Here is a 27,265-nt window from a genome sequence, read left to right as displayed (position 1 = left end):
GGGCTATGTCCATTCCAGTTTCAGGGGTTCCCAGAGATGTGGCACTCTGCTTGCTGTCTCTGAGAGGGAGCTTAACAGTCTAGCTCTCTGCTCCGTGTTTCCAAACCAACTCGTTCAGGGCCGTTGGGATCTGGGTTCTGGTCCAGCACATGCTCCGGGACTGGCGTTGGAGGGGCAGAGGGGCAGACCCAAACTCTCCCCAAGCTGGGAGGGCTCTGAAGTCAGCGTCTTGCCCAGCGCTTAATTTGTGCCAGGGCCAGGCGTGGCAGTTCCTAGCCCGGGCACCTCCGGGCTTGGCAGTTCCTAGCCCCCGCACCTCCGGGCTTGCTGCCTCAGTTATGAATGAAAAAAGTGGCTTGCTCCCCAGCACCTCTTGCCTTACAACTGACGCACTGCTCTTGCCGCGAACCCCTCTTTCAGGGCACCGCCGCTGACTCACTGGCCGGGCTCTGACGGCTGCGGCCCCACACGTGCCCTGCCCGGCCGGAGGGAGCCGGGCCGGGCCGGGCTGGGCTGCGGGCCCGGGGGCCGACGGGCTGGCGCGGAGGGGAGGAGCCGCCCCCTGCTCGGGGGCCGGGGCGTGGGGCGGAGCCGCCCCACCCCCGGCCTGGCAGCCAGGCGGGGGGAGGCGGGGTCAGCGCGGCGGCTGCTCCCCTGCGAGCGGCCGGGCGGCCGGCTCAGACGCGCTGGGGCTGCGGGAGGGAAGAGGCGGCAGCGGCGGCTCCATGAGCAGGCGGTGCCGGGGCAGGGAGCGCCGGGGGCTGCCGCGGGACTCGGGCAGGTAGGTGACCCGCGAACAGCCGGGCTCGGGCTGCAGCGGGAGCGCGGGGCACCGTCCCTGCCCGCTGGCAGCGGGCTGGGCTGGGCAGGGCAGCCGCCGCCGGGCGCCGCGTCGGGGGGCAGCTCCGCTCCCTCGGGGGCTCTTAGCGGCCCCCTCCCGGGGCCGGCTCGTTCTCCCTTTGGGGGGCCTGCATTGCAGCCGGTAAGGGGGGGTGCTGGCAGGGACCCCCCAGCTCCTTGCACTAGCTGGCGAAGGGGCTGCAGCCCATCAGCCCCGGGGATCCCCAGGCGAAGCCCCCGGGGCTGCTTTGCAGAGATCGAGGGAGCGCATCGCTGCGCCTGGCAGGGGGTTGCTGGGCTCTTGCCTGGGACTTGCGGGCTTGTTTTTCAAAGGGAATGAAAAAGAAAAGTTTCCCAGGGACGTGCGAGAGCTCGCAGCGCCTCTCTGTCGCCTCGCCGCTCCTGGTTGTGCGGCGAGAGATGCAGCCCCAGCCAGCTCGTTACAGTGTAGCCTCTCTCGAGACCTTCCGAAACGGGAGGGGAGCGGGATGGGGATGGAGGTTTCATTTGCACATTTTAAGAACAAGGCAGAGCGCAGCTTGATTGGGTTACATTTACCTTTGCTTTATTGGGCCGCAAAAATGGAAAGCTGGTAAACAGGGAAAGAAAGACAACCGAGTGCAACTTCTGTGCGTTAAAAAAAAAAAAGGTAGAGAAGCAGATTTTCCTTTAAAAGAAAAGGACAGATTGCAGCGTTGACTCACAAAAGTCTAAGGTAGTTTTTACACACCGCTAAAAAGCAGACGAGCTGGTGTCGTTAAGTGGCTTGCATCTTGGGTACACGACGCCGAGGAACAGTGGCGGCGGTGTTTCAGGCGATTGCCCCGTTAGTACGTGGTAAAGCAGCTCAGGGAAGGAGCTTTTGCGTGGCTTGCAAACTCGTGTACCCCGGAAAGCTGTTCATCGGGTGGTGTTTTTAATACCAGTCCTGCAACTTCTGCGCTTCAAAGAAGACGCGGCTGCAGATCGCAGCGCTTCCACGTGAAAGAGAGAGTCTGTTGCTTTAATTCTGCGGTGCTGCTCCCTGGGACTCACCGGTCTGCGCGCGTGTCTCTCACTCTCGTGGCAGGGCATTGGCTGGGCAGCAGTGATCCCCATCGCAGCCGGGACCCCGGGGAAGGGACAGCATGCGGCCGGAGGATGTCTGAGGCTGGCTGGGGCAGTTTTCATACTACTCTGCTTTCTCCGAGCGTTGCCAGAGGAATGATTGCTGCGTGGGGTGCCTTCTTTTGCTTTTACCTGGTGGTGACTGTCAGCAGCCTCCCAGAAGCCAGGCTGCCCATCTCAGACCTAGAAGACAGGATCACTCGGAAACCAACAGGTAAGGGCAGCTGTACAGGATGCTGGGTGCTGTGAATGTTGGTACCGGTCCCATCCAGCGGTTGGGTTTGCTCTTGCAATCTTCCAGGGGAGGGGGAATGGGGACAAATCTCCAAGGAATCCTTGTTGCTTTGCCAGCTTACTTCACCAGCAGTCATGATAAATGCACAAGATTTCCATCTCCTTGTGCAATTGCAATCCTGGTGTTCTCCCAGGCAAACTAAATGTAAACGTTAAAGCAGCAGGAGGAATAGCCCTGTTGCATGCATCTGAGCTGCACAGCTTTGCAGGTGCATTGTTTTGGCAACACAGTTCCAAAGTAAAAAGAACAGGAGGACTTGTGGCACCCTAGAGACTAACCAATTTATTTGAGCATAAGCTTTCGTGAGCTACAGCTCACTTCATCAGAAAAGATTTTGGTGTTTTGTTTTTCCGGCCACCTTCATCTGCATGGGCACACCAATGAGAACTGGTGTTACTACATTAATTGATAACTGAGGCTCTTCAAGGGGTAAAAATTAAGATATACTAAAACTGCAGTGAGTTCCACCTATACCAGCCAACAAACCCCCTGTCCTAAAAGGTGATTTTTAATTGTTCACAGGGTTTCCAGTAACATTGAATTTGACTTTCAGTTGACAGTCAGGTTTTTTTTTTGGTAGCTGCTTAAGAGCACTGTGACAGAGGTGGCCCACAGATAAAGTGAATATATGTCCATCCTCAGCAGAGTGATAGAGAGGGCTAGACTGTATAAATAATGATAATCTTTATTTATAAAGAGCCATGCCCACTAAAATTCTGGTTAGCAAGAAATATAAGCACCTTTTAAACTCACATAGAGTGACTACCATGATGTTTTAAATATTGGAGTCCAAGGTCAGGATTTAAACTTCAGTTAGAAATACTGTACAAATCCACTGTTCAAACATGCCCTCATGATCTATTCAACTTGTGAAATGTGTCCCATGCACTTTGTAGTGTTTGCTTTGTAGTTGGATTTTTGCTTATAGAGACTAGGAAAATAGTGAGCAAAAACAGTTATTAAAAGTGGTCTCATTTAGTGAGCGGGCTTGTTTTGCTTGCTGGCTGGAGTCATGACATGTACCGCTGTTACAGATTTGGTTCATGTCAAAATTACTAATCAGAACTTGGAAAAGCAAAGATAGTTACATGGACACCATACCTCTTATTCTGTATTAATTTAAAATGTCTCTTTATATATTTGTGTGTGTGTGTAAGTACACTTTGCAGGGATAAAACCAGAATCGTGGTTCTTTTTTTTTTTTTTAATTTAAGTCATGAAATAATGTGTGCTGAATTGTGAACATATTGAGAGGGAGAAAGAAAGTGTTTATGGGAATCCAGTAACTATCCTTTTCAAGTGAAACATTAACATAATCAGTGAGCAAAGTTAACATACAGGACAAAAGCTGTTTTAAAAATATACGGAATGTTTAAAATTGGTGTCTCTCCGATATGCCTCAGCTGCTACCTGAGTCTGTTTATTTTTCAGAGGCCTTTAATGGAAGGTCCTCTCTCTCTTTTTTTAAAGGTTCCATGTACCAAACAGAAAGTTTCCATTGTTCAGGAAAGGGTTTGAAGCATGTTCGCCAAAAAAGTGACAGGGGAATAAATGTGCTTCGTGGAGGCTGGGAGGTGGGGGCTTTACTTCCATACCCCTTTTGGTTAAAGCTATAAATCACACTGGGGGTTGGTTTTGTTTTCAAGAAAGTACTAATAAAACACTAGATTCTTAGTGTAACTCATTTGGCTCATTTTTCACAGCCAAAATAATTGATTTATGGGGCAACATCTCAGCTACTTTGTCAAAGCAGCTGAATATGGTGTTTTAAGAGGAAACAAGAGCAGCCTGTGCTAGTGAGCTTTTCAGGAGTTCACTCAGTTTAGCAGTCCAGATTTTTTCCTGTTTTAGTCTTTTAGTTTTATTTTTTGGCCTGTTTGAGCCAAATTCTGTTCTCAGTAACACCAGGATAAATTGGGAGTGCCCCCATTGCCTCCATTGGAGTACCTATGGGTTTATACCCACGAACTGAGATCTCAGTTTACAGCCCATGGCACTATTTTACCATGGTAATGTTCTGTTCTTTAAAGCAACCAGACTTGCATTTTAAGTTAATAGGATGGCATTTGAAATATATCAAATGATGCACAATCAGTGGCTTCCAGCGTGTCGCTAGACTGTAAGTGGTTAGAGAAAATGGTCCTACGCTGATGTGTTGAAGAGCTAAGTTACACTGTGGAATTTCCAAAGTTGGTGGTGAAAATTCTACGTTCAAGTCTATTTTTACCATATTAGCTTTTAAAAGTAATGACATGCTTCTGATCCTGCTGAAATCAATGCTGAAACAGCTATACAACTTCAGATGGGGCCGGATTAGGCCCCAGCTGAGTGCTTCTAAGGTAGAGCATATTTTAAAATATTTCTCTGTTGGTTTCAGTTGTTGAAAATAGCGGTGTTTTTGACATACATCATGTTGATGTGCAAAATGTAACAGCAACAGAGCTGATTTTGGGGAAAACAGGTACATGTACAAAGCCACTAAAATGAGACAGAAGCTTCTGACAGATCTGAAATATGGAGTGAGAATTTTTGGGTGGCTTGTAATGATGATTAATTGGCTGGTCACTCAAGGGTAAGGGACCTATTTTGAATGTACAGGGCACCCTTATTTTGGAAAAAGATTCTGCAAAAGAAACTGTATAAAGAATATAAACAGTTGGAGCCAAGTAAAAACACGTTTTACTTTTCAATCTTTAAATTGAATGGCAAAAAGCAAATTCTTTCTCCTAGTCAAATGGGTCATGGGTATTGGCTCATTACTGAAGGTTGTTGTTCACTAGCTTTCGCATTTACAGTCTAAAGCCTTATTTTCCATAAAGGGGCTTGGAAGGATTTTTCCCTAGTGATCTAATTCTCCACACGGGGCTGTGAAGGCTGTAACAGCTACTGCTTTGTGCCTATGCTCAGCTACATAAAACACACATTGAAGGGAGGCATTCTAGAGGTATGTGTATGTTTGCTAATATGAATACTAGCTATTAGTGGAGATGGAGGGGGTGCAAGTTTTAACATCTCCACAGGGAGGTGTTCTGCTGTTGGCAGGAAGAAGGCAGATGGCGGGGTTGTTGCTGAATAGAATCCAAACTGAAAACACGAGGGGCCTCATCTAGGCTGAGTTTCTCTTCTCTCCCTTTCTCGGGCTGCTGCAGGAAGAACAATGTCAATTTTTTTTTTATGAATGAAAGTAGAGAGGCAAGGCAGAATTGAATGTGTTTGTCATTCACTGGCTATGACAGAGATGATTAGGGAGGTCAGTGAACTCCTTTGCTGCCTTGAACATGCGGTCACTCTATTCAGCAGCCACAGAATAGACATCAATATAAAAAAAGCCCTTCCAATTTGCATTAGTATTAGGATAAAGATATTACTTGGTACGATCTGTGAATGTCAAGTAATGCTAGTTGCGTTGTTAGGGAACGGATTGATAGAAATAACAACATTTCACTTTAAATACTTCTGCAGGCTGTCCTGCCTCAGTTGAGCTTATCTTTCATATCAGCCTTGTGTGTGTGTGTGTGAGAGAGAGAGAGAGAGATGACACACGCACATCATATTAGAAAGGGAAATTTCTCTACATATTAGATCTCTATTCATCTGAATAGCACTTTGAGCTAGAAATCTTACATCAAGAAAGAAGTTTGCATGTGTGTGAGAGAGAGGAAAAAAGGCATCAAATCGGTCAGTGGAACTGAAGTTTAGTGCAGTGCAGTTGTTGCATTTGATCAAGTCCTTGCCAACAGTTGGTGAAAGTTCCTGTACTGCTCCAAATAGTCACTTTTCCAAGCCCCCAAAAAAGTGCCATTTTGGTTTGAACTTACCATTGATATTTGAATATTCATGGTCTCCTGCAACTTCTCCAGTTTGAAATACTGATGGCATACTTGGTTTGTTATTGTCTTCAAACAGCTAATAACAAGTTTGTTTTCCTTTCTCCTTCCCAGCTTCAAACTAGCTGAGGATACATAGTCTAGGACATAATTATCTAGGTTGATGGTCATTTTGTTTTATTGTGACTGTGTTCCAGAGTCCACCATGAAATTTAACTGCATTATTGTGAGTTTTAATGGACACATATAATGTCTATAGTGATGGTCAGCTTTTACACAGTCTCTTAAAGGTATTTTTAAAGGAACTATAAAACTGTGTCACATACAAATTAGTGTCATTCTCTACTTTGTAATTCAGACCTAAAATTCTTTATAATGTGCTGTTTTGAAGAGTATATCTAATCATACTTCTTCAGCTTAATAGATTCATTTAGTCCTTTTCAGTAGTAACAATTTAAAAAAAATGAAAAGTATATGTTAAGATTAGCATATTTCACTGAATCATAAATTAACAGGGCATTAGTAACAGATGATGAGAGTTTTGCACCATATCCTTTAAAGAGCAGAGAGTGAGTTGGCAAATCTGTTGAGTGCAGAGTGTTAACAGACTTGATGCTGGACTTGTACACGTCAGCGTTTCTGTGTCTGTCTAGATTTAGCAGGAGCCTGGATTAAGCCTGTGGTTGGTTGGTTTGATTTTTTTGTTGTTTTTTGTTTTTTTGAAGCCTTCATTAACAAATAGTAAATGAGGATGCTAACAAGCTGGGTTAAGTGTAAATCTAAAAATTGTGAAGAGAAATGTCAATCTGCAAATTAGCTGATGCAATTAAAATGAGCCTGCTTGACCGTTAGGATAACTTCCATGGGTCCATCTCTCAAAATTTCACCCCGATTCAGGAAAGCATCCATATTCAGGAAGGGTGCTTAAGCATGCACTTAAAGTTAAGCATGTGCTTAAGTACCGTTGAAGTCTGTGGCACTTACACTTGCGTTTAAGTAATTTCCTGAAGAGGAAATTTCCAAATCTGCACTCTTTCTCTTTGGGGTCCAGTCCTGCAGTCCATTCTAGGATGAAACTTCCATTTAAATGAATGGGAGTTTAGTCTCAGTACACACTGTAACACTAAACTCTTCTTTCTCTATCCAATGAATGAGTAGAACTTTGGCGTAAAATGTATTAGAAAATACTACATTCTTTTTCCCCTTCACAGAACTTCAATGCATGTATCTGCTACTTCAGATACAGAACCTAAAATTAAATGAAAGTGCCCCAGTTCTCTGTTTCTAACAGTTACGAAGATTTCACTATTATGAACTCCTTTAAAAGTTTACTGAACCACTCATAAAGGTACATACTGCTAACCAGGAAACAGTTTAGAATTGAAGACATTAACTGAACAATATTTTGGGATAAGGTAAAGGCAGGACCCGCTAAAATACCTTTCTGTGACAATCATTTTAATTTACAGTATTGAATGTTGTATAGATCTTATCAAACCCCCCAAAGACTTCTTGAAATGGGGAACAAAGCTATCTATCCTTGATTTTGTAGCTTAGCTGTTGATACCTTTAATATACATGATGAGAGTGCCCTAGGGATACAAACATGCTTTTGCTCTGAGGTGTTACTGGCATAAGCCAGGGTAGAGCTGGCAGTCATGTACCAAATTCAGAATTTTTGACAAATTTAGTTGGAATATCAAATCCAAAATCCAGGACAGATTTTTCCCAAATTTTTTTGACCAGGTAGAGTTAAGTGTGATTCCACTGATTTTACTCAAATTATACCAAAGTGAAAACAGTTTGAGATGGGAATCAGACTCTGGATATCTTGAGGAGGCAGGCAAGTACCCAGGCAAAGCGACCTGATTGTGGGTATAAATCTTTCAAAGATTTATGCAGGTGCTTTAATTTTTGCATGTGACTAGTGCCCACTGCAGTCAAGTTTTTGTAGGATCAGGGTCCAGCATGCTTATTGTTTTACACAGTATAATTACATTGATCCTCTGCTGATTCGGTAACCAGTACTATAAAGTGTAGAATATTCTAATCCTGGAAAAAATTACTACCATAAAATGGGATAAAAATTACCAATGTCTGGCAATGTGACTACTTTCTCTCAGCTAGGCTGAATCTGATAGCCAGGCAGCTTATTTAAACTGTATTGATCTGTAGTATTCCCTGTTTCCTGACTCCATTAAGTACCCATAACAGTTTTTCCACTGGCAAGTGCTTGTAACTGATCCTTTGTCAGTGTTGTGTGAATGTGTTTGTATAGCTTTCCACACTGTTCTGTTGTCTTCTCTCTCTCTCTCTCTCTCTCTCTCTCTCTCTCTCAAATCCAAAACAAAACAACAACCCACAAATAAATCTAGACCCTTAAAGCTGCTTGGTAGCTGTGTCAGATGGCACTTTCTCAGCTTCCCCTTTTACATTTCTTTTTAATACTGTTTAGTTTATAAACCTTAGTCTCCTCCATGCACCAGGCTGAATGCCAAAGAGGAAGGCAACTTCATAAAAATTCGACATACTCCCTTTCTGCAGCTTATTAGACTGCAGTTCACCAAATCCATTCACAGTGTGTGTGTAAATGGGCACCCAAGCCCAAGTGTGAATATCCAGCACCCCAACTGAAAACTCTTAAGATAGAATCATTATACAAGTTTCAGAATAGCAGCCGTGTTAGTCTGTATTCGCAAAAAGAAAAGGAGTACATGTGGCACCTTAGAGACTAACCAATTTATTTGAGCATAAGCTTTCGGGTTGCATCCGATGAAGTGAGCTGTAGCTCACGAAAGCTTATGCTCAAATAAATTGGTTAGTCTCTAAGGTGCCACAAGCACTCCTTTCTTTTTTCATTATACAAGGGATATCTATGCTGCAGACATGTAAAGTATCTTAGAGACTGCAAGCCTCTACACTGCAAAAAGAGCCTTAGATAATCTTTTGCACTTTGAATGTGCACTTTTCCTCATGCATATCTGAGCTCTGTTCCTCGTGCAAGCTGTACCTTGAGTGCTATGTATGCTTATCACTTTAATTTTCACTCCTGTCTGTTGGTTGTACATCTGGAGCCCTTATAAAAACCCGGTGTATAATTTTGTCTGAGTTATAACTATCTTCACTGTTCCCCTCTTTCTGATGCACTTTCAACTTATAGTTAGCAAATGCTGTGGACACTGTTTGAAGGTGCTGTGCTGTGTGTTTGTGAAGAAGGGGCTTCATTGTTGCTGAGAATGTGATATTCATTCTGTGCTGCCATCTAAAGAACACAAACTTGGCTTGAATAACCAGGAAGTTTCTGTAATATCAAAAACAAACAAGAATTCTGAGATAAGACCACAGTAAAACCTTGGGTAAACTTGGTAGTTAAAATGTGAAAGGTAATCAGTTGTAAACCTGCCCTGTCCTTCTGATAGACTATCTGAAGGAGTATTATAACACTGAGGAGTACTGAGACTAGCCAGGTGTTGTATTTGCTGTGAGACTCAAGTTGCATAATATATCAAAGCTTCAACTTCAAAAATCAAAACATTTTAAAATAGGAAACACTTCTCCACTGGAAACACTGGTTTAGTTTCAGAAGAACTGGATTAGTATGAAAGTTAGGGTATTTGCTACGGCCCAGCAGCTAGTATGAGATTTGATTTTTTTGTTTGGTTTTGTTTCAAAAAATGAAACCAAGGGAAAGCTATAGAATTTGTTGAAGACAGTAATTATTTAGATGTTGCATTAAATCTTGGACCTGCATTGTAGAGGGTTTTTTCAAGTATTAGTTTAAAGAAGCGTCTCAGTCATGGTCACCAAGGCAATGGGAACTTTCCAATTGATTCCATTTGGAGCAGATCTGTGTTCCAGGATCTATACCTTTAACTCAATGTAAAGTTTCACAAAGTATAGTTCATGTGGCGGTTGTAAGGTAATGCTCACTAAAAAAAAAAAAAAAACACCATGAAATATAGCATAGTGTAGTTTACACCAGTGAACACATTACTGATCTTAAAACCTCAGGTTGACATATGGCAGCTTGTCTTTATTTTCTCTTTCTTTCACCAAAGGCAACCAGGTGTGACTGCAATTTCAGCAACTCAAATTTGAGACTCTTAGGAGGATAAGCAAATTGTGGCTTTTCATGATGTATTGTGCAGTGATACATGGGAATTTGGGGTCAGAAGAATAGATTTCAAACTCTTGTTGCTTGATAATGAGTTTCAACATATGTTACACTTCTGGCCAAAAGCTGAACGCTTAGTAATGTGCATTCATGATCTAAGACTAGGGACCAGTCTATACACAATTTGAGCACAGTGATTTACTGAAATTAGTACAACTTCTGTGTGAGTAGCCCAGCTGTTAAGCCAGGGAGTTTGGTCCAATATCCTGTTGTAGTAGAGCAAATGATGATAAATGTCTAGAGTTTCAGGCTATGTCTACACTTAAAACACTGGTGTAGACACTCACTATAGTGATGGGAGGGGTGTCTAGGTGGACCAGAAGAATTCTTCTGTCAACCTAGCACTGTCTACACCAGGAATTAGGTCAGTGGATTTTTCACACCCCTACAGGAACTCTTCAGTGTAGACCAGCCCTAAGAGTTTTGAGTTGAGCCAACATGCAGTCAGGGAGCTGTGAAAATGCTAGGTGGTGTTATTGGGCTAAGACCCTCAGTTCATTCGATTTTTCCCCATTCAAGTAAACTCCCTCATTGAGGTCAGGGCGGAATTTCCTGAGCAGGAACCAAGTTCGACCTGAGGACCTGAAAACTCACAGGAGCAGCCTGAGAAAAAGAAAACGTCCACACACACACAGCTCCCCGCACTCAGCCCCACCTGAGTTCGGTTAAGGAGCAGGATCTCCATTTGCCCCCCTCCAGCCCCAGGCTTCCCCAGCCAGCAGCTGCTCCCGAGAGTGCTTTTACAGGGGGGATTCTAACTGTGGGAGGATGGACCAGAGCACGGTAGAGTAATGCAGCCTAAGGATATGTTACGTTTCTGCTCTGAGGTCCACATGGGTGCTGGAGGGATAATGTGCATCCCTTCTGGACCACTCACTTCTTCGCATGAGTGTTGGACCTGCATGCAATCAGCTAGGGAAAGGAGGAAGTGCTGCTGTGGAGGTTGCCAACACCCCCCCACACACACACACACTTTTTCATGCGGAAGGGCGATTGCAGCATGTAGAGGGCCCTCTCGCTGAGCAGAACTACGGGACAAGGCTGGTCCCAAAGTAAGGATCTCAGGATTTGGCTGACTATGAACTGAGGAGCTCTATAGTGTTTTTTTACAATACTCTTGACATTTGGTTGTGGAGCCTCTACAGCTCTGTCAGAGGCAAGTTTTGTCAGCTTGTTCCATGGGGTGTTTTTGAAGCTTTCTGTATTGCCAGCTTGTAGGTCCTGCCTGGTAAAACACAAACATGGGCCTGATTCTGTGCCCATTGAATTCTGCATCTGAAAATGCCCATTGACTTTCAAAGAAAACAGGCTCAAGCTTTTAACAGATTATAGTATGAGCAGCTATTTAGCATAAGCAGGGATTGTTTGGAAAGGATTCTAATGATCCAAACATTGTACCAAGCAGAAAAAAAATTAGTTTATAATACTAGCCAGCTGTGTGTTGTGCGTGCGTTTTGTTTTTTGTGCCTTTTTTTTTTTTCTGTCTGCTTTTAGAGTTTAGTATTGATCCTTGGTCTTCCATAAACTCCAGTTTCTCCAGAAATGTGCCTTAATATTGGGAAAGAATTCTTGTGATTTGCCTGTGGCTGTATTTGTTTGTTTATTTTTATAATTCTTATCTAGATTTGACACAGCCCCCATAACTACTTGCAGTTTGAATCTGCTGAAGCAAAGTATTCTGACAAAGCCACAAATATTGTTTTGACCTACAGTAACTCTTGGTTTGAAGTCTGAGAGAGAGAGACAGGATCAGAGGAATGTCAGTCAGTGTCATATTAGCAAGATTCTCATGTCAGTGTGTTTCCATCATATCAATGTCGCATGGCATTAGTACCCTCTGCTGTGATTTGAAGTTAGCACAAAACAACAGGGAAAGTGTTAATAATCCACCACAGGGGTCTGTAATTGAGGTGGGGCTCAGACTGCTCTCTGGCAGTCCACGTACTGGAAGGCAGGAGGCCAGCCTCTCCAGAACTTGGAGTGTGAAAAATACTGTAGCAATTTGCATAGGAACAGAAGATCAGCAAATGTGGTGGCACTCTGTGCCTCCTGCTAGAATAAACTGTGGTACAATGGAGAAGGCCTGGTACATTGCGTACCCTCTAAGGAGAGTTCCTCGGAGTTTAGAAGACAAACAGGCTGATGGGGTATCAAAGAGAGTTTTCTGAAAAGTTGGGTTTTTTTTGTTGTTGGGTTTTTTTTGTGGTGTGTTGTTTTGGGTTTTTTAAGTTTGGAGTCTGAGACTTAGAAATCCTCTCCCAACATGGATTTTAACCATTTATTTGGAGATTGCAGTAGTCCTGAAGTAGTTGGTAATCTGATTTTTATAAACAGATTACTATTGCAAATGTGGTGTTACTAACCAGTACTTGAATCCATAAGGAATCAGCACATTGGGTCAGAGCAATTTACCTCGTGAGATTAAATCTAGAATATGAAGGGGAAGGACAAAGCCAATAGAAATAAGTCGCATGTGTACCTAAAGACAAATCCTTTATTACCCCAGTCTCTAATTAAAATAATAACTGGAATTAGGCATAGCGCTATCCACTTTCTATCTGTGTGATTTGTGTCTGTAAGAATAAAGCTTTTTGTGGTGGGGGCGGGGGGTAGAAGAAAATATTTTAATCTTCCTTTGGCAGCTGGTGTTTCTGCTTTAGAACCGGTAAAAACCGTATTTCTCTCTGCCTTGGAATACACATGCTTTTTGACAGTAAACAACTGTCCTTTAGCACTTCATGAAAGAAGAATAAAGTTTTAAAGAAAAGTTCCCCAACTGAAATAGTAATGTTAATACACTGAGGCTGGGGATTAATGAGTAATTGGGAGGAGTCGATAGCTCAAGGTGCATAAATTAGCTGATAAATGCTGTGTTAAAAATAAAAAAGAACTTTGCTATTGAGCTGGGAGAACACTTACTGTACAAAGTGAATGCAATATTTTTTGCCAGTTTGTTATGCATGAGCACATAGTTCTTCCTCTTCCCCCCCCACCCCCCCGCCTTCTGCCCAGACAGCAGATTTTCATGAAAGGTGTTTTTACTGAAAACTCAGAGAGCCTGTTTCTTGCAAAATGTGGTGGAGATGGTTCCCTGGAGGCCTAGAGAAATGAGCCACAGGGATGGAAGCCCAGAACTCCCACTAACAGGCCTAATAGCGCTTCACACTACAGATACACTTGGGCGTCACAGCATGTATGTCATTAGTTCCCTTTTGCAGAGGTAGAATCCAGAGGTGAGAGAGGGAAAAGAGCAAATTTGCTGTGATTGCAAAAAAGTTTTGTAAAAATTAGCAAATGTTGTCCAACCTCTCTCCCCCGCCCCCCCAACCTTCAAAACAAAATTGCTACAAATATCTGGTTTCAGAGTAGCAGCCGTGTTAGTTTGTGTCCTCAAAAAGAACAGGAGTACTTGTGGCACCTTCAGCTTGTCCTGAGAAACCGGTGAATCATGGCTGAATGTGAAGTGGTCGTTCCAGGTCAGTCCTAAAACATCAATGTCAAAATTTTCATTAAGTGCCTTACTTTAGGCACTTGAAATCTATAATTAAGCACCAAATTAAGTGTCTGGATTTTTTTTTCAAAGTTTCTCGGCATCCACAGATCCGCTTAGCTTGGAGTTAGAGGCCTATATTTAATAATATTAATAATATTTGGGACTTTTCATCAGTAGATCTCCAGGCACTTTACAAAGGAGGTCAGTATCATCACCATGCTACAGAAACTGAGGCACAGAGAAGGGAGGTGCCCATGGTCACCCAGCAAGCCAGAGTCAGGAGTAGATCCCAGATCTTCTGAGTCTTGATCTGGTTCTCTGTCCACCAGCTCACACTGAGACCTCTAGATTTGAATATCTTGACCAGGGTTTACATTTGCAGGTACTTCATAAAATCCCTTTACAATTTTCTCTTCTTCGAAGTGAATCAGCTACAGTCTCAGCTGAGCTTGCCCCTCTTCAGTCAGTTGTTGCTCAGAGGCAGCTCATTGGGAAGACAGCAGTTTCAGAATCTAGCAGCTGATGCTCACAAGCTCTATTGGGTGGGGAAGAGCAGAATGACCATGCTGAGCAGGGGCCTCAACTCTGCCTCTATTCAGCTCTTTAGCCATTCACTGGCCAAATGCATTTCAGGGAGGGGAGCACTCATAGGGCTGCCTCTTCCTTCCCCCATTGCTGCTGCAATCATTATCAGATGGAGGGCGGGGTGGGGGGGCATGTCAAGTGGATGGGGCAGCAGAAGGAGATAGGGACTCCAGAAAGACCAAAGATGGGGGGAGGATTGTAGTGCCGTTTCTTTTGGCTACTGATTCAATTAAATAACACCATTATTTGGATCTGAAGCCAAAAGAAACCCAGCCATAAAACCTCTGTCCCCAAAAGTGTTTTGAAATCTTCCCCCCGCTAAACCACATGCACACACAACTCAGACGAAAATGAAACTAAGTCCCTGGATGTGTTTATTGATTTGTACTATGACTTCAACATGTGTATTATTTAGTGAAGAAATAAATTAGTCTTTGACTCACTTTTATTTATAGTTATGGTGGTAGATGTGGGTCTTAAGAAGGAATTTGAAAGAGAAGGTCATGGGCTACTTGATCAACTCAGGCAAGGATGCGTGGGTGGAAAACTACAGAGTAGATAGTTGTATATGAACAGACAGCTTGTTGAGGTTGGCGTCAGTGCCTGAATAAAGGGATTGGGGTTGATACAGTAGTTTGGTGTTCTGGAGAAGGGATATTTAGGTCCATATCCATAAGGTAATTAGGCTGCAATTTTCCATTGATTTCAAATACCTTTGTGGATCTGGGCCTTTGTGATTAAGGCCACTGAAGCTGGGCTTAGGGGAGACCTGGGTTGTGTTCCCATCTGTGTCACAGTTTGCATGTGTGACCTTAGGCAAGTCACTTGATCTCTCTACGGCTCGGTTCCCCATCTGTACAATGGAGATAATGCATCTTTTTGGTTACCTTTTGTTATCTTTGTTTGGACTGAAAGCAGCTGGGGCAGGGACTGTTTCGAACTATGCATTTGTAGAGTGCCTAGCACAGTGGGCTCTGATCTGGGTTGAGGCTTCTGGCTGTACCATAATACCAGAAAATACATTGAACTATCTATCTGAAATAATACCATGTGATCCAGTACTTCAGTGTGACTGAAACACAAATCCTCCTTACAAGGAGGCATTTAGAATAGGATAATACAGAAGATGGAATGTGTTAGTCCTGGCAAAAATGCCTGAAACTTTTTTTTTTAGGTATTCTCAAAAATGTGTAAATATTTAATTTACTGTTCCTTGGGGGAGGGGGAGAATCCTACTGTAGAATTAAACAAGTCCCTACACTCTTTACAGGAATTAATTTGCCAACCTACTGCTTGAGTGCAGCTACCTTTGGGGTGAAAAAGTATCAGCCGTTTAACGATGCAGAGCAATACCACACAATAGTTAAGGACAGAAAGTGAAGAAGAATACTGTATCCATATGAAATTGGGCAAAACTAGGTGGGCAGAATTTCATTAACCAGACTAGAGTTTGGCAGCTGAGGCTAACGCACAGCTCTGCCAAAGCGCCATTCCACATGTTCAAGACCACAGGTGGTCAGGACCGTAGTTTTATATCTCATTGGAAAGACAGTGTCTCCAGCAGCATGCAAACGCACCATTGGTTCAGAAAGGATTTGTAAGGCCATCCGTTGAACCACTAATGCAATTCCATACAGTACCGTAGGTTTTCCCAGCCAAGTTATGAGAAGACTCAACATGTCTCAGCTTAGAGATATGACCAAATCACAACCCAGCATGTTCTTTTAGGCCATTGTAAACCCAGAAACAATCCTCAGTGTGACCAGAAACTTCTATTTCTGTTGTTCAAGTAGGAAAGCAAATATGAAAAGAATCAATTTCTTTGTCGTGGACAAAATGTCCATTCTTGCTACTGTTCTGTTGTATGCAGGTTGGATTCCACCCCACAAGTGATTGCATCTAAGTCCCCATGTATGGTACAAATATAATTGTCAGGGAACATGGTGACAACGCAGTTGTCCCCTGACCTAGCTATAACACAATTACAGGTTTTGATCCTGTACTTACTGAGGTCAATGGTAAAGCTGCAGTTGATTTCAGAAGTGCAGGATCAGGCCCCAGAGTTGTAGCATGGCTGGGACCTAACTATGTCCTGGTAGTTGGGTCAGTCTTTCACCGTCTAATGCTTTAGCTTAGTTAAATCACTTCCACTCTACACATGCTGACTATGCTGAAACTGTGTTCTCAGTTATATTTGTAGCGTGGGTGAGCAATAAGTGGTGGTATATGTGAATATCTGGTGGAAAGCCTTTGGAGTTGGTAGTGATATCTAAACATGCAGTATACCAATCCATCAGACAAAGCCTGCTGGTTTTTGTTTTGGTCTTTTTTAGTCTGATAAATCACCTTGAAGTCAGAGACGGTTTTTCTTCGGTAAGGGCCATGGGATTTGGCCCAATCAACAAAAGATAGTTATAGTCTATATTCAGTTGTCAGAGGGCAAGAATGGCCTTTGTGGTTAAAGAACTGCCTTGGGACTCTGAAGATCCAGCTCTACCAAACACTCCCTGTGATGTTGGGCAAATTGCTTAATCTCTCTGTGCCTCAGTGGCCTATCATTAAAATGGGGACAACGATACTTCCTTCTCCCACCCTTTGTCTTCTCTATAAGATTGTAAGTTTTGGGAGGGCAAGGACTGCCACTTACTGTGTGTATGTACAATGAGGCCTTGATCTCTTGTTGGAGTGTTTATGTGCTGCCCTAATACAAATAATTTGTCCATTCCTAATTGAATGGTGAGGGGAAAGAGGTTCTCTGAGAGTTCATTCTCAGCTGTCACACAGGAGTGTTTTCAAAACTAGCAATTTTGGGGGAGTGGGAAGGGAGGTTTGGTGGTATAGAGAAAGGTTTGAAAAACTTCAGAGTGGGAAGGAAAGAGAAAGTTGTCAAAATCCGGAGATCACAGAGGGTAAGCAGGCGACTGAAAGTGTGGAGGGATCTTTACCTAAGGAAGTTAGTAAATATATTCAGAAGTTATATAAAACAGTGTACAAATGTCTGTAGATTACAGAAACAAAACAGACTTCTATTTTATTCCAGGACACAAGAAAAGACCAGTCTTGGAAAGTGCATTTCCTTACAGAATTATTAAGGGAGTTTGGAACAGAAGTGTTAAATTGAATCTGGCATTTCTGTAGCTGAATCTGTTTCAGAATTTTGGACTGATTTCTGAAAGAGAATGATTTGGTAATGTTAAAATTTGTTTTTTCGAGGGGTGGGAACAGAGACACGCATGACGTCCTTGAACTCTTTCTTAATTTATTACGTGCTGTTAGAAACCCATTGTAATAGATACGGTTACACAAGACCATTAAAAGATCAATTCTGTTGAACTTGATGCCCTGCTGCTGGAAATGATCAAATGTTACATTTGATCGGATTTGTGTGCATGTATGTAGTTTTTAAGCCGCCAAGTTCTGATAATTTAGGGTTTGTTTTCCACGTCTGTTTTGTATAACTTTGTGGACTTAAGAAAAATAAAGAACTGACTGTATTTCCTACTAAAGACATGGAACAGACATTACCATGGCATTTGAGTGCAGCAAGGTGAAAATAGAAATTCTTGTAAAAGAAAAGATCAAACAAGCTGAAAAAAATCTAGAGGCCAATTTAACAGAACACTGAATTTGGAGCTGTCTGCTCCCTTTATTGATTTTTTTTTTTTGAGAGAGAGAGAGAAATAAGAGAACTTCTGAACACCCACTTTTTATATAGTGTCAGAAAGCATCATTTTTTAAAGCTGAAGGATGAGAGCGAAGTTTTGCAGTAGATGGAATGTTGCAGCCTCTGCTTTTAAAACCCATCTCCACGATTTCTGTCTTAGGTTAAAATGGATAAAACTCAGTAAAACCCCACAGAAGGGGAAATTGGAGACTACAGACAAGCTTTTCAAACTGGGAAGCCTGGCATCTAAATCCACCCTTAGCACTGAAATAACTGGTGTGGTTTTGAAAGCTGTCGAGCAAACACAGCTTCCATTGAATTCAATGGATTCAGCACCTTTATAAACTCAGGCTACTAATTTTAGATTGGGATTTAGATGCCTAGCCTTAGACCCCTAAACTTGCAAAGTTTGGCCTTCAGTTTTGTTAAGTATACAATGAAAATACACCAAAATTATGTATTTTATTTTATTTTTTTACCCTATTAAATATAACTAGTAGAGAGGAGTCTAAGCCGTGAAGACACTTGCTCTGAGCTCATCCTTAAGAATAAGGAACTATGGAAGGGGCCCATTTTATATCATTACAGGAAGACAATTTTTTTGTTTGGTTTTGCTTTACTCCTAGTATATATAAAAATAAGTGCCAGAAACCTTTACCATCTCCTAATATGTGTTGTGAGAGTTTTTTAAAGGGTATTTTTTAAAATTGCTGAACTAAAGGCAATTGATAGTTTCATAATTACAAACACTAAACCATAGTCTCCAGGTAGAGGAGTTTCCCTCTTTATATGGAGGAGAAGGTAGAGTGAGGAAACAGGGCCAGGAGTTTTGAGGTTTAATGCTTATTAAAGTTTTAGTGGGTGGGAAAATTCAATCAATACATTTTGTTTAATGCACTGAAACTGGTGTTAGCTTTCATTAGCTGCACTGGAGAGTAGTTTTCATTTTGAAACTAGGACACTCGTAGTTGGAATGACAATTAATGCTGGGTGAATATGGTCCCAGTTGGAAGCCCATTTTTGAATAGAATGAAAACTCCCCCACCTCCAAACATTGGCTCCAGAGTGTAGTAGCTTCCGTTTTTAATTAGCAAGCCAGGCAAAATTTAGCTCATTGTGTCTTTCTCCTCCTTTGGCCCAGTGGATAGCTTGGATTTCTCCATCTTGTTGTGAGGAGGCTGTTCTTTTTATTTCGCTTCGTTTTTGGTGCAGGGGGCTTTCAGGATGCTTAGGATTAAACTCATTGTTCTGGGGTATTTACAGCCAGCTGCCTGTATTAAATGAAGATTAGAGGAGCGCACATTAAAAGTGCAAGGAAACTCAGAGGAACTGGGATTTGGTATCTGCATAGCTGTGAATTGAAGGGGAAAGGTTGGGGCTTTATGGCAGATTTTTCTGATGCCATGTGATCTCGAAGCAGACTCCATAAAGCATCACTAATAAATGCCCAGGCTGGTCCTGGCTGGGAGTGAAAAAGAAACTATGAATCTTTGCTGTTTCAGTAACTGCCTCAGAAACAAAACTTAAATCTAAACTTCTCCATTCAGGCCTGCTGAACTTTGCACTGTTTAAATGTTTGTCTCATGACACATCCGGAGCACTCACGTGTAGACATTAACTAATTGTCAAAACACCTCTCTGAGTTAGGTAAGTCTCAGTATGCGGGAGATTAACCGTTTTGGAAGGAGGTGGAGGAATTAAGGGAGGGAAAGCAATAAAAAATACCCCAAAACAGCCTTTAAATCTTTGCAATATTTGCCTTTATAATGATGATGTACATGTTTGAAAGATTTTATAGCAAGGTTAAAAAAAACTTGCATTTCCCTCCTTCTCCTACGGCTCTTGTACTACTTGTTTGCTTAATTGACTGAATCTTGTTGCAAGCTTCCCAAGAGCCTAGCCAGTACTCTTCGCAACAGCCCAGCTGTGTGGGCTGGTCCGGCAAAGGGAGTAAGGATGTTGTGGTTATGGTCAAGGTTTGGATGTTGGGATGCTGAGGTTTTGTCAAAGGTCACGAAGGAAGCCTGTTGCAGAGGTGTGACAAGTATGTGTCCTGCTCCCATAAAGATCAGTGACAAGACATCCATTAACTCCAGTGGGAACATGATCCAGTCCTTAACCACCGTGTGCCCTAATTTCCCTATCTGTGTTGTATGTTTAATATTTACCTACTTTGTAGGGATATTGAGAAGCTGAATCTAGCAATTGTTGCAAGGCCTTCTGAGATCCTTGGGTATAAGGAGAGCAAATCAAAATACTAACAATACATGCAACGTTGTGTTAGGGGCAGCCTCCTTTCCCCTTATGCTTGAAACATTGTGAGGGCAGGAGGCTGGTTGCTGCTTTTTCTTGTATTTATACAATTCAGCCTGCCTGTCAGTAGCTTCTCTCAGGTGCAGCAGGATATTCAGTCTTGTTCCTCCTTGTCACTTTGCCAGTCTAGCTTCCCCCCGTAAACGGCTCAGATCTTGAGGAGAGCTCCAGAATGTGCTACGCATGTGTTGCCACCAGCTGTTAGCCAACTTTGGAATGTATTAAAATGCAGCCTAAAACATAGCCTGCAAGTCAAACATGGCCCAAAGAGTTCTAAAATGTAGGTCTCTATTCCCTCATCTTTAATAGGGAGTTTCAATCCATGAGAGCTACAGGTCCCAGTATGTAGCGCTCCATCTTGGTCCAACAGTCGTCGTCTTGGATCGAGGCGGTGCATTGCATTCTGGGGCTTGTAGTTTCCATGGCTGTTTTGAGCAACTATGTCTGCAGTCCCAATTCAGGTAAAATGTGGGCACCTCACAACATCCTGTGCGTTTGCTATGCAAACGTGCAAGTGTCTCTGCCATATTCTTCTCGTTTACAGTATGACCCTTTAGGACTGTTGATTAATAAGTCGAGGATACTTCAGATCTCTTTTTAGAAAATGCTTCTCAATCATTATTGGGATAAAATCAAAGTTGGTCATTGCCTTTTTCATTTAAGTTCTGTTTGAGGATCCCCACATTGTGAAACAAATGCAAACACGTTTGAGCTATATAGTGCACCAGATTTTAAGAAGACGTCGCCAGTCACTGTGCCCCACTGCTTTTAAGAGAAAAACACAGATCCCAAATCCTGCCCTCAATTCTGGACACGCAATAGCCATCGAAATCCTGTGTCTAAGGGTAGATTTTAAATATTCCCAATTTGTTAGATGTATCTAGTTTAGTATAATGAGACATGTTTGATTTACTACCTTATGAGAAAGGAAAGTAAATCTGAGCTGAGTATGTCTGTAACTATTTTATATGTGTTACTTTATTTCTTCTTCTGACTCGGTATATCAATTAGGTGATTTAAGAAAACACTCCATTAAAAACAAAATACTGTAGAATCCTGATGAATCCTGTTTTCTACTTGGTTGATGAAACAGAAAGCTAATTGCTAGTAGTAAATCCATTCAAAGGAGGATTGGAGGGAAGGAGAAAAGTTAATATTACTCCTTGAATGCCACTTAATCTCTGAAACCTTTCATGCAGATGTAAATTAGGATTTGCACAACAGAGAGTCAACAGTGGCTCAATAGATGAGGCAGATTTGTAACATCTGCTTTTCCATCCTAGAAGCCCTTCAAAGTCAGTATGACTGTATCCAATCCAAACGCTAATGATTTTTCCCATCAATCCGAGTTTATAAAGAAAACAATATACAAACAAAACAAAATCTGCTTATCATTTTTAATTACATTTAATGTTGTTTGTTTTTTTTAATTAAGTCTTTACTAAGAGGACTAACATTTTTCTTCTTACGGTTGTGGTCATATGATGGCAGTTAATCTATTTGCTTTTTTTTAGTAAAAGAACATTATCTTCTTAGGAAGAAACGTAGACCAATAACAGTTCCAGAGTATGGAGGCTCCCATAGTGATAAACTGTTTTATACTGCAGTGGTTCTCATTGTTATTTTGAAATCCATTTAAAGCTTTTTAAAAACAAAAAAACACAAACTACTGCTGAAAGATTAAATTGCTTCTTCAGAAGACTAGGAAATAAAGTTTTTAAACATGTGACCTTAAAGTCAGGCCTCTAGATTGCTGTTTAGGCACCTATACAGATGACCTGATTTTTCAACAATGTGGAGCACCCAGGAGTTCCTGTTGACTTCAGTCAGGCAGCTGGGTGCTCATTGCTTCTGTGAATCAGGCCGCTTCAGTGTTCTATTGTAGATGTCTGTGATTTTCAGGAATGTTGGGCAACCCCAATCCCTATTCTTGTTGCCTGTGAAAATCAGACCACATACCTGGATTTAGGTGCATAACTTAGGCAACCAATTTTGTGAATTTTGGCCTTTTGTCCTTTGAAGAATTTGTCATCTTTCATCTGATCTGAGTCTTGTTTTTAAAGGTTTAAAATAGATTGCAGAATAGTACTGAGAGATGGCACCCTTTTGTTATTAAAGAAGCAGATATTTTTTTTTGCCCTAGTAGTCTCTGAACTCCTGAACAATTACTGATCTTTGTTTCTTCCAAAGAAGCTAATGCAGACACCTACCTAGTGAAACATCCCAGATGGCATTGTTATCTGAAAGGAAAGACACTGGTTTTTTGCGCCATCACTGGTTACAGCCTGATACTGTGGAAAAATGATCCATGAAGGTTGAGAACTGTTCATTGACTTTTTCCCCCCTTTTGTCAAAGATCTTACACAGAAAGCAACAAAATTGGTTTTGCCCGACAACGCTGCTCATTTGATTCCTAACACATGTTGGCACATTTATGTAACCATTATATTAAGTCTGTAATGGCATCTTCAACAAGACACTACTGCTTCATTGGCATTATAATACCAAATCTATGTAATGTGATCTCTGCAAATCAGTATAAATATCTCAGGGCAATGTCTAGCTGAGCCACATTGCCCTCAAGTGCGGGGAGCATTGCAAAAGGACTGGAGTTGTTGGGATCACAGCAGCCAAAAAGGGGCGGGGGCAGGGGGGATGGAATTTTGTGTTATGTAAAGTTGGAGAGCACTGCAGAATAATTTCATCATGATAGCCTGACAGTGTTTGGTGACATTTCATCAACATTTGATGTTTACTGCCCTGGATCAACTCCCCCACTCACTGCAAGGGTCATTCCCTTGACCTTATCTTTACTGACAAAATGTGCTTTATAAACAAGCATTCCCACAATCTTAATTGTAACCCGTTGCTCTCCTTTCCACCTCCCCTCTGTTTCTGTGTTACCAATTTTAATGTGATGTCTGGATGTAGATTGGGAGCTGCTTGGTTCAGGATCTGTTTCTTTTCCATGTTCTGTGACATACCTAACACACTTTACTCACCCACTTAGAAACATAATCATTTAGTATTTCCACGCTAACATGGCAATGCAGTGTTCATGTCGCTATGTATCTGTGATTGATGAGAACCTTGGATGCCCTTGTATTGGGGAGTGTGGCTAGAGCTTAACGTATGCAGGTAGAGAGGGGGTTTATAATAGGAGGAGGAAGGAAGAATAGCAGGAGCACAATCAGGTAGCACAAGAGTTTGCTGAGTTCTGTTCTCTCTGACTCTGATTTTTACGATACTGTAACTTCCTTGACTTCATGGAGTTACTCCTGACTTCCTCTGCCGGGAGATTGGAACTGGAATCTGGACCAATGGACTCAGTGCTCAGTTGTGTCTATTAGCTTCTGCCCTTAGATGGGTGAGGAGACAGTAAGAGCTATTTGAGACTTCCTGATCCTGGAGCTGGCCAGAGCTGCTCTAAATTTTTTTGGTAGGGTTATGGCCCTCACGGGACCAACTGCCAGCTGGGGATGGCTAGAACATAGATTCATAGATTCATAGATATTTAGGTCAGAAGGGACCATTATGATCATCTAGTCTGACCTCCTGCACAATGCAGGCCACAGAACTTCACCCACCACTCCTAAAAAAGACCTCACACCTATATCTGTGCTATTGAAGTCCTCAAATTGTAGTTTGAAGACCTCAAGGAGCAGAGAATCCTCCAGCAAGTGACCCATGCCCCATGCTACAGAGGAAGGCGAAAATGGTGGTGCTCTGGCCATGTCCCCTTCCTGGAACCACCCTTACAGGCCCTATATGCTGGGGAAGGCAGAGGAGCTGGCTATATCAGCTCTGTCACCCCCAGGCAAAGTCTGCTGTGACTCAGAGGGTTGAGTGGGCCTCAGAGCTGTGTTCTCATTGCTCCACAGAGTCATCTGTATAATTTTGAGCTCAATTTCCCATGGAGTGATCATAAATTAACTTCCACAGGCGAGCATACCTTGCATGGGTTGTATTCTAGGTGAAAGGTGGGTGGAGCAGGTTAGCTCCCCTGCAGGTAACAAAGTGTGTTTTTCACAATACCAAATTAATCAAACACTTTGATAAGATTGTGGAGTGACTATCTTTTTGTGTGAGGCTTCATGTGCAATATGAAATACGTCCACCTTAACTAGAAAGGAGGTGCAAATGATAAGAGGGCCGATAATTTCATAATGTGACTCATTGACTTCAGTGGAGTTTCAGCAGAAATAAATTAATTTCAACCTATGTAGCTTTCCCCCTAAGACAAGAATAGCTTTCAGTCAGTATAACGAGAAAAAACACAGGGAATGGTAGAACTCACCATGCCTGTGTCTTCTAGAACAGAAATTGCCTCCAGCCTGATTCACAAGTAGACGTTTAATGAGGGAAGCAAAGATGTTTGATGTGAAGGCTAAAAGTGTGTCCTATGGTACCTGGATATTTTGCCACATAGAAGTTCTATATTGAGTTAGTGAGTGCTGTGGGCAGATAATTATGACCCCCTATTAACCCTTGTATGGAAGTCACCTAAGAGAAGGGAAGTCAAATCTCAAGTCTGATGGAATAAACTGATTACCCAACAAAGGAAGGATGGTCTGGTGGGTAAGGAACTGGGCTGAGATGCAAGGGGTCTGTCTTCTAATCCCATCTCTGCCTTAGGCTTCCTGTACGACCCTGGGGAAATTATTTAATCTCTCTGTGCCTTAGTTTCTCTGCCTGTAAAATAGGGATAATACTTCCTTACCTCACGGGGGTGTGGTGAGGTTAAATTCATTGCTAGTTTTGGGGTGATGAGATTCTGTGAAGATATGGGCCATCTAAGTATATACAAACGCATTTCCTTACTTCTGGCTTCACACTGTTGGCCAAGTACTATATGAGTGTAATCCTCTGGAAACAGGACGCCACTCTCAGTAGGCAGATGGTCTGACACTGTATTTTACTCCCATGTTCCTACTTAATCTGTTGTCACAACAGATTTTGCATGATAAAATATAGTTGCTGAATTATGTAGTATGGCGTTTGTCTGTAGAATTAAAATGAAGCAAGGGATCGATACAGTGTAATTACCACGGTGCTTATTAAAATCTTGCATGTTACCTGCCCAGTTTTCAAAGAATAAAATATCCTCCATTTAAAAGTAAAATAGCAGAATCATTTAGTCCCTTGTTACAGAGGAACTGTAAAATGACCCTGTAAAACATCATTGTAGGGTTCAGAGGGTTAGCTGCATGATAGAGAGAGGGAGACATAGAGAGTGAGAGAGACACAACTCTAACTGTACTGCTGCAGTTTAAAAACAGCTGCAGGAGTTTAAAAAAAAATTGGTTTCAGGTTCATCCCAAAATGAGTTTTGATGCCTAAGAGGAGTAGACATCTGATGGAAATACTAGCACACTTAAACACTGGAACTAAAAACCACACCGAAAGGGAATTATTGCTATGGATGAGCCAAGCAAACAGGGAGATATGAAGTATCTTATAAATGAACGCGCACACAGTCATTTGAAAGAGCTGAGCCAGTTGCTTTTTATTGTAGAAGACATTTCTTTATTAGCTCTTGTAGCAAATCTTTTTTTAATTATCACCAGTCTGAAAATGGTATCTTTTCTCCAACAAGTTTGCTACAAGGTCTTTCTAGCAGTGACATGCATTACTACAAGAGCTGATCTTCGTTAGAAGGGCCTCTTGGTAATTCTCTGCTCATTAGTGCTTTGGATAAACTAATAAATGGTTGAATTTTAGTCATATCATGGGAGTCCAAAACCTAAATTACCTCCTCCTTATAAGAACCTATTAAAGCTTCATACTCATTAATTCTAGCACGGTTGGTAAGTGACATAATAAGCTCCCATAACCCTTGTGATAATTTATACCTCTGAAAGTATTTGTTTGTAACTGTCTGTGGATTTTGAAGACACACTGTTAGGTCATTTAGGTCCCAAATTAAGTTTTTTTTCTATTGGGGGTGGGGAGGAGTTTTATGACCTAATTGTAATAGAAATAGTTCATGAAAGTTTTTGAAAGAAAGGTAATTGAAAATGCTATTCTCTTTGGAGTGAGGGTGGTCTTGTGGTTAAAGCACTGGACTGGGACTAAGGGGATCTGAATTCATTTTCTGGCTTTGCCCATAAACTTCCCCTTTGACCTTGGGCAAGTCACGCTGAGAGTTGTAGTTTAAGGCCAGACGAGACCACCAGATCATCTATTCAGTCTGACCTCCTGTATATCATCAGCTACCAACACCTCCCAGCACCCGCACGCTAAACCTAGCTGTGCCTCAGTGTCTCGTCTGTGAAATGCTTCCAGTCTCCCACGCTTGTCTTTTCTTGTTTCAATTGTAAGCTCTTTGTGGCAGGGGTTGTCACTCTTACTATGTCAGGTTGCAGTCACTATTGGAACCTCTAGGCTCTACCATAGTACAAATAAATAACAATAGTAACAGATGTTGCAAGACTAGAGAGCCCAGATATGAAACTAATGATTATTTTGACAGTTCCCAAAGTTGTGCTAGGCATATCACAGGAGAGAAGACCAGAGAAACTGCCTACAATGACATGTAGCCTATTTGTGACCGCCAGTAGTAAATATCTCTAATGATGGAACTAGATAGGGAGGCCTGAGTTACTACAAAGAATTCTTTGCCAAGTGTCTGGTTGGTAGTGTTGCCCACATGCTCAGGGTGTAACTGATGACCATATTTGGGGTTGGGAAGGAATTTTCACCCAAGTGAGATTGACAGAGACTATGAACAAACTAGAAAAGAAGCCTAGAAAAACAGACCTGTCTATTTTCCATTCTCTATGCGGATTAAAATGTGTATATATATAGATAGATACAGCTAAGTAACTCAGTTGAGAACCAGTCAGGCAGCACTATAGGGGGGAAGGGCAAGGTACCTTCCTAACAACCCTCATCAAAACAAAGCAGTCAGAAATGACAGATGACGGTGCTGTGGCCATAGCAGAGACCTCAGACCCCAGCTGTTGCC

General features: G+C 42.2%; 1 protein-coding gene across 3 annotated transcripts in view; it reads left to right on the top strand.

Moving 5' to 3' along the window:
- Positions 1–694: 694 nt before the first annotated feature.
- FGFR3 (fibroblast growth factor receptor 3) overlaps positions 695–27,265 on the top strand; it is a 76,891-nt gene continuing 50,320 nt past the window's right edge. For 2 of the 3 annotated variants that reach the window (XM_073342754.1, XM_073342752.1), the window contains exons 1-2: positions 695–781; positions 1,910–2,161. In XM_073342754.1, the coding sequence (XP_073198855.1) occupies positions 1,981–2,161 (181 nt within the window). In that variant the 5' untranslated portion in view covers positions 695–781; positions 1,910–1,980. Of the gene's footprint in view, positions 782–1,547; positions 2,162–27,265 lie in introns of those variants that run through there. The other variant, XM_073342753.1, reaches the window with a different exon arrangement.

The sequence above is a fragment of the Lepidochelys kempii genome, chromosome 4, assembly GCF_965140265.1.
Source record: "Lepidochelys kempii isolate rLepKem1 chromosome 4, rLepKem1.hap2, whole genome shotgun sequence".
NCBI classification, from domain to species: Eukaryota; Metazoa; Chordata; order Testudines; family Cheloniidae; genus Lepidochelys; species Lepidochelys kempii.
Note: the sequence above shows the minus strand (reverse complement) of the source record. Positions and strands in the feature narration are given on the sequence as shown.